Raw genomic sequence first — 7,073 nt, forward strand, 5'->3', positions numbered from 1 at the left:
AATTTTAATAATGAATTATTTCTACCCACTTTTTGGATATTTTATCATATTTTTGATATATAAGGAAAAGTCAACAATCAGAATTTCAGATCAAATTACTATACCTAATCTCTGATGGGGGAGAAAATGTGAGGGTCAGCTCCTCCATCTCTGATTAGTGCCTCCCCTGAGGAGATTAGGTAATAGCAACGGGGGCTGACTGAGTTAGAATTTGATTGAAAATTTTTTTTGATTTTTTTTCATTTTAATAAATATTTTTTTGAAAAAATAAAAAATTGATCATAACCAAAAATTTATTTTTGAAATGAGTGTTGTCGTAAACAAAAAACAACAAGGATTAAAGAAAATTAGAAGTTTAATGAGATTTCTTCAATATCGACATATTGAAAGTAGATTAGAGCGTGTTGCAACTATTATTTCTAATGGAGAAGCTCGGGTTGCTGATGCTGCGAACATGAAGGAATTTACTCGCTCGGCAATTGATAGAGCAGTTGCAGCTGTGGAAAAAGGAAGAAAAGCAGGACAGAATGGAAGACCAGAATTATTCAATAAGGAAGAAAAGGAAACGATATTTGGTGTACTAAAAATCGAATGTGAAAGTGGGACAAGTCACAATGCTGCACAAATGAGGAAATTAGTTTGTCACAATTTTTAATTTGTTGTTTTTATTTATTTTTTTATATATTCAGATGAACACTGTAAAAATGATAGGAAAAAAGACGGTTTTGATGAAGAAGATGAAGAAGTGAACATTTCTAAAGCATATCCTTATCAATACACAAAAATGAACCCCGACCTTAAAACGTCATTCCCTCGAAATGTCGACATTCAAAGGCTCTCCGCATCAAATCAACAAACTCTTCTTCCATTTTTCACTCTTCTGCAAAACCTTCATGATCAACATCATTATTCTAACTCTCTCATCTTTAATATTGATGAATCTTCTCTTCGACTCTCTGATTCTTTCTCTTCTCTTGTTTTCCATCCTTCCGACATGCCTGCCGGTTTCTCCAAAACACCAATGAACATGACGAATGCAACTCTCCTCGTTGCAGCTGCAGCTGATGGCTCCTCCCTAAAAAGCGTCGTTCTGTGGCCTTGTCGGAAACTGCCAGATGAACTGCGCCTTGTTCTGAGTTCACAGTTAGATGTTTGGGGTGAAAATGAAGGCTGGATGACTGAAGCGCTATTCCTCAAATATGCTGAAGAAGTGTTGCTTCCAGGGATCACATAAAGAAGAGAAACTTTGAAGAAGAATGATGAACGTTGCCTTCTCCTTCTTGATTCTCATTCTTCGAGAGCGCAGCCTGACTTGTGGAAGAAGTTCGCCGATTCTTCAATAGATGTGGTCACCTTCGTACCCCACACCACTCACATCGCACAGCCGTTGGATCGTGGCGTATTTGCTGTTTTTAAAAAAACAATTAATACCAATTACGAAGCTCCTTCTTCTTCTTCTGTTGTTTTGCGACGAGAAGCGCTAGCTGATGTGCTTCCACAAGCTTTACAAACTTCTTTGTTGCCTTCAACAATCAAATCATCATTTGCGAAGAGCGGAGTGCTGTCACATCAGTGGCACGAAGTGTTAGCGAAGCTGCCAAAAGAACCTTCTGTCACTCTGAAGAAAAGAACAAAAAGGTTTGATTATTTTGGAAAATTAATTACCGATGAAGAATTTTTAATTGAATGGAAAAAAGAAAAGGATGAAAGAAAAGAGTCAAAAAATGAAGAAAAAGATAATGAAGAAATTGAAAAGGCTTTGTTTGAAGATGAAAAACTGAAAAAAAGAAAATTCAACCCATCGAAAATTTTAAATGATGATTTTTCTGATTACGAAAAAAAACAAATAAATACTCGAAAAATTGTCAAACGAGAGCTTGTTGATTATATGTATCATTAATATTTTTTTAAAAACGAAATCAATACACAATACACAAAAATAAATTTGTTTATTTTTTATTCGGGTTTTCAAAAAAATATTCGGGTTAATAAATCACCCTATTTGCAAATTTGAAAAAAATTGAGGCTAAATAACCGAGCTACACTGAATTGTTTATTCCGCTAGTCTTCTTCAAATTTTCATCTATTTGTATTAAAATAAAAAACCTCATAATCGTCTCTCTTTTTTATAATTTAACTGACTTCTGAGGTAAACTTCATTTCAAGCGTCTGTGCTACAATGAAATTTTTTAATTACCAAAGAGGAATTATATCCTTCACTTTGAGCTGAGTCTTTATCTGCCTTTACCGCAGCTTCATACCACTCCGCTTCTCCTTTCATAAAGCGGAAAAAATAAGAGAAGAAGAGATTAATATCTGATGTAGCTGATGTTAAACATCACGAAATCATCAAAGTTATCATCTTCATTTCCACTTTCTCAATCAACTCTTCGGATGCATCTGTATTAGAGACTTCAAACACTTCTTCAGCAGCGATGGAAGATATCAAGAGCCATCTGTGGATTGCGGTGCCTGAGGCGGCTGGGGTGTATGGTCTGTTCATGCCGCTGTCACTGCAGCAGCTGATGTTGTCTCCACACTCGCTGCAGACGTTGCTGGGATATGTTGCGGAGCGACGGGCGGTGCTGGATGGGGGTGTTGCGTGTGCCTACCATGAGGTGCTTTCGACAATGCTTTTGGTTCCACCAGCGGAACAGCTTCCGTCTCATGCAGCGTAGGTGGAGAACGATGTCGGGGAGCAAGCGGATCTTTGCAGCGGAGGGTGTGAATAGGATTCTTCAATCAATGATCTATTTGACTATTCACTTCAGACATAGCGATCATCTAGGTCGGGGAGAGTGGTGGTGAAGTGTTAAAAGGAAGTGAGATGGCGAATGGTTGTAGTGCGCGAAGTGAAAGAGATTGCGGAGAAGGCTCAGGAGGAATCAGAAATGAGGACGGAGGATGTGGTTCCATCTCCAGTAGCGATTGCGCTGCATTTGCTGGAAGAAAGAAAAGAAGAAGTGGAGAAAGGGAAAGGAGCAGATGAGACAAATGGAGAATGGTGAGAGAAGGAGGAGAAGCGAACGAGTGGACTGGCAGAGCAGCTGCAGAAGAAGGACAAGATCATCCAGGTGATTCAGAGGAAGATTCTGGAGCTAAACTAAAAGCACAATGCAGAGGTTGAAGAAGAAGAAGAAGAAGAGAAAAAAACAGATAGAAGAAAGAGAAAAGAAGTATTTAGAAGAAGAGAAAGAGAAAGAGAAAGAGAAAGAGAAAGAGAAAGAGGAAGAGGAAGAGGAAGAGAAAGAGGAAGAGGAAGAGGAAGGGGAAGGGGAAGAGAAGAAGAAGAAGAAGAAGAAGAAGAAGAGGAGGAGGAGGAAAAGAAGGAAAGGAAAAAGAAGAGGAGGAAGGAAAAGAAGGAAAAGAGAAGGATGAAGAAGGAGAGGGGAAAGAAAAAGATGATGATGATGTTAATGAAGATGGAAAAGATATGTCTGAATGGGGAGAAGACATAACTTGTTCAATCATTGCATTTACAGAAGAGTAAGGGGAAGGGGAAGGGGAAGAGGAAGAGGAAGAGGAAGGGGAAGAGGAAGAGGAAGGGGAAGAGGAAGGGGAAGGGGAAGGGGAAGAGGAAGAGGAAGAGGAAGAGGAAGAGGAAGAGGAGGAGGAGGAAGAAGAGGAAGAGGAAGAGGAAGAAGAGGAAGAGGAAGGGGAAGAGGAAGAGGAGGAGGAGAAGAAGAAGAGGAGGAGGAGGAAGAAGAAGAAGGAGAGGGAGAAAAGTCACGACGAGAATGAGAAGGAGTATATATTGATGACGACGACGATGATGATGATGATGAGGAGGAGGAAGAAGAATTTGAAGAATTTGAAGAAAAAGATAAGTCGAATGAAGAAAATGAAGCAAATTTGCTGAGGAAATCAGAAATGATCGTGTTTCTGTGCTTGGAGGATATGCCACATCAGCCCGTGCGATTGAAAAGCACTTATAAATATGATGAAATTTCTGGAAAATGAAAAAAAGAGAGGGAGAATATGCACAGAACAAGGCTACTTGTTCTTTGGCAATGCCAAGAAAGAAGGATGAAAAAGTTGATATTCATGCAGCAATTATCATGATATTAAATTCAATGCAGTTTCAACGAATTTACGTCAATCAAGCAATGAGCCATGCGCTATCAATGAAATGTGGAACAACAATCACTTTGGTTAAAGATACATGAAGAATAAGCCGAATAAGTGAATGATTTCCAGTTAGTCTGATTCCCAGCTTGATAATGTTCTCGGTAAACTTCGAGTTGCATCCATATTGCTTGCTCAAAATGGCTGTCCCTTCGAAGAATGAAATGCAAATGTGGTTGACCTGAATGAAGTTTGATTGCCTATTAGCACTCGACAATTTGATGTCTCGTAGTTGGCGATTCTCCTTTCTTTTGGTTCGAAAACGAAATCAAAGAAAGAATCCCTTCGTTTTTCATGTCTGCCCGGAGCAGTTCGAGAAACAGGAAAACCTTATAAATGTAATTGATATTTTGGGGTTCTCCTTTTTCCCATTGAATTGTTGCCTTTTCAGTGATAAATATCCTTCCCTTGATATTGCCAGTCACTTTCTTTGCCCAAAATATACCACAAACTGCTCTCCCTGCCTTACGCTCTTAAATTCTACATAATTTTGTGCAGATTTTGTCCTTCACAGAATTCCTTCCATAAATCTTCATTCAACAAAATAACAATTGAATTTGTTTTCATCTCTTGTCCTAAATAAATATCATGTATCTTCCGCAACTTCATTTATTTCCCAATGGCTATACAATAATCAGCTCCGTTCTCATCGTATTGCTCCACAAAGCAGAGATTGACCATTTCAACAATAACTCACATTCCTGCACTTTGGAGAGGATACAGATGGAAATATCTTCATAAACAATCGAATAACAAAAAATACACGCACGCAGATATTTTCAGCCAACAATAAAATTGTTGTATTTTCTTGGTCAACCAATTTCAAAAATTCAACGAAAGCATTCCAAAATAAACGCATCTTCACCATTATCTGTTGTCATTGTTTGAAATAATATTTCTAATTCTATAGGTAATGTTGACTCATCGACCTCTCATTTCAACAAGGAATATTTTTGTTCTTTCAAATCAAATTGATCAAAGTGTCCATTACTGCAAATCAGAAAAAGATTTAACGTTTTTTCTTTCTTTATTACACCTTGTCAAATAATATTAACAACATAGAATGGTGTCACAGTTTATATTTTCATGATTGTTTTGAGATAATATTTTGCACCTAATTTCTTTTATCCAATGATATCCAAATTTAATGTGAATTACGAATATTTGTTATTATCTGAATGTAATATATTGTCAAAAATGCAGTCAACGAGTGGAACCGAAAGGGTTAACGGTTTGCGTTCATTGTTGTATTTGCACACTTTTAATTGTGATATTTTCACTTGATTTTTTCAGAAATGTTTTATGATCTGGCGCATTGCAATGAGGATAAGCAAAAACAGATTATTGAAGAAATGAACAAGCAATTTGACGACGTGATTTTGAAAAATAATTATTTTCCTTTCACAAAAGAATTGTTCAACAAAATCGACAAAATGATTGAAGATAAGAAACTTTCAATGGAAAATACAGTCATACTATTAAAGTGCATTGGATATTGCAATGCGCTGAAAAATATGGATGTTGATTTTTATTTCTCTGAATTGCGTGAAAGAGTTGAAAAGATGATTATTGAAAAAGATAAGGAAAAAGAAGAAAAGGATGAAAAGTTTCTGATTGAAATCTGCGAATGCTACCTTTTTTTAAACGACATATCACATTCAAAATTGTTATCAATATGCGTTCCTCGCCTTTTGAAAGCTGCCTCAAAGAAAGAGGAAAACGAAGAAGCACAAAAAGGGGTGGAAATGGCTTTGCTGGCACTGAGCAGCATTCATTTTTTTGAAGTGTGATTTTCTTTTTTTCTTTTTCTTGATGATTATTTGATTCAATCGACAGTATGTGAAGAAAGAGTTGTTTCTGGATGAAATATCAGAAATTATTCAATCCAATCAAGAGCATCGAAACCTAACACATCTTGCATATCAATCTGCCTGGAGATTTTTCTTATATAGATTTATCCATGACCAAGAATTGAAGGATGTCGTTGTGGACGAACTGTTCTTTGTTGAAGAAGCAACAAAAGAACTGAAAGAGCTGACAAGAAGTGTGAATTGGAAAGCAGGAGAAGGAGAGGGAAAAGAAACAAAAGAAGAGCAGATAATCATCATATGGCTCAACACGCTTATTAATTGTTATGATATTTGCGAATTGTGCTGTGAAGGAAATGCAGAGTTGGTTGCTTGCGTTGTGACATTGTGCCGAGCGTCAAATGTGCATTGCTCTGAAATATGCCACAGAGCCATCAATCTTCTTGGCGCAATGATTTCAAGAAAAAGTGCATGTGTTTCAGACATTGTTGGAAAAGGTGCTTTTGATGTTGTTCTGGAGAAAATTCAGCAACCAACATTGGATTACAATATAACGAGGAGATGTTTGGAGTTCTTATGGAATTTTTCCGATAGATTGAGAGATGAGGCGGGCCACAAAGCGGATGAAGCAAATTTTGAGATGTTGAAAAGAAAGATACTCGAAAAGTTGGAAGAAGAAGGATACGAAGACATCACCAGAAGTTTCAGAGAAGTTTCTCCATTTTTTGATGAAGGCTATGGAACTTTCTTGAACGATAGTGACGTTAATTTTTTTGTGAATATTTAAGAAAATAAAGAGTTCAGATTGGCACTCAAAAATTGAATTTTATTGTTTTGCTCATTTCACAATTCATCAATCATTTGAATATATGTTTGTTTGTGTGTGATAATTTTCATATATTTTCGTAAAATGCATACTTAACGGCAATTCTCAAAACAATGAAAAAACAGTTTATAAATATATTGAAAGTTATTTAGTGAATATTTCATGAACAAAATATGGGAAGAAACCATAATTTTTTTATTTTTGAAATATTTCGTTTTCACATATTTATGGGACTTTTGATCATTGAAAAATCAAAAATTTCATGGATGAAGTGTCTGATTCAGACGATTCACTTGCTCTGACTGGAAAACCTA

The 7,073-nt window shown here is 36.6% G+C and overlaps 4 protein-coding genes across 4 annotated transcripts; all 4 read left to right on the forward strand.

Moving 5' to 3' along the window:
• Positions 1–358: 358 nt before the first annotated feature.
• Positions 359–1,234, forward strand: MONOS_6270 (uncharacterized protein; the record flags this gene model as incomplete). Its single annotated transcript, XM_067876490.1, has 2 exons — positions 359–575; positions 690–1,234. 2 exons carry the CDS (start codon positions 359–361, stop codon positions 1,232–1,234), a joined length of 762 nt encoding a protein of 253 aa, XP_067724154.1.
• A 1,201-nt stretch (positions 1,235–2,435) lies between these two features.
• Positions 2,436–2,678, forward strand: MONOS_6271 (uncharacterized protein; the record flags this gene model as incomplete). Its single annotated transcript, XM_067876491.1, has 1 exon — positions 2,436–2,678. One exon carries the CDS (start codon positions 2,436–2,438, stop codon positions 2,676–2,678), a length of 243 nt encoding a protein of 80 aa, XP_067724155.1.
• Positions 2,679–2,827: 149 nt separating this feature from the next.
• MONOS_6272 (uncharacterized protein) lies at positions 2,828–3,859 on the forward strand (the record flags this gene model as incomplete). Its single annotated transcript, XM_067876492.1, has 3 exons — positions 2,828–2,963; positions 3,121–3,435; positions 3,492–3,859. The coding sequence occupies 3 exons, from the start codon at positions 2,828–2,830 to the stop codon at positions 3,857–3,859; spliced, it is 819 nt and encodes a 272-aa protein (XP_067724156.1).
• A 1,255-nt stretch (positions 3,860–5,114) lies between these two features.
• Positions 5,115–6,823, forward strand: MONOS_6273 (uncharacterized protein). Its single transcript, XM_067876493.1, has 4 exons — positions 5,115–5,191; positions 5,329–5,356; positions 5,419–5,909; positions 5,962–6,823. The coding sequence occupies exons 1-4, from the start codon at positions 5,189–5,191 to the stop codon at positions 6,718–6,720; spliced, it is 1,281 nt and encodes a 426-aa protein (XP_067724157.1). The 5' UTR covers positions 5,115–5,188; the 3' UTR covers positions 6,721–6,823.
• The last annotated feature ends 250 nt before the right edge of the window (positions 6,824–7,073 follow it).

This window comes from Monocercomonoides exilis (genome assembly GCF_001643675.1).
Source record: "Monocercomonoides exilis strain PA203 chromosome Unknown scaffold34-1095894, whole genome shotgun sequence".
In the NCBI taxonomy this organism is placed as follows: Eukaryota; Preaxostyla; order Oxymonadida; family Polymastigidae; genus Monocercomonoides; species Monocercomonoides exilis.

Coding starts and splice junctions, on each gene's coding strand:
- MONOS_6273 (XM_067876493.1), top strand. Junction 5,357..5,418: donor TGGAACCGAAAGGGTTAACG/GTTTGCGTTCAT, acceptor TGATTTTTTCAG/AAATGTTTTATGATCTGGCG. Junction 5,910..5,961: donor GCAGCATTCATTTTTTTGAA/GTGTGATTTTCT, acceptor TTCAATCGACAG/TATGTGAAGAAAGAGTTGTT.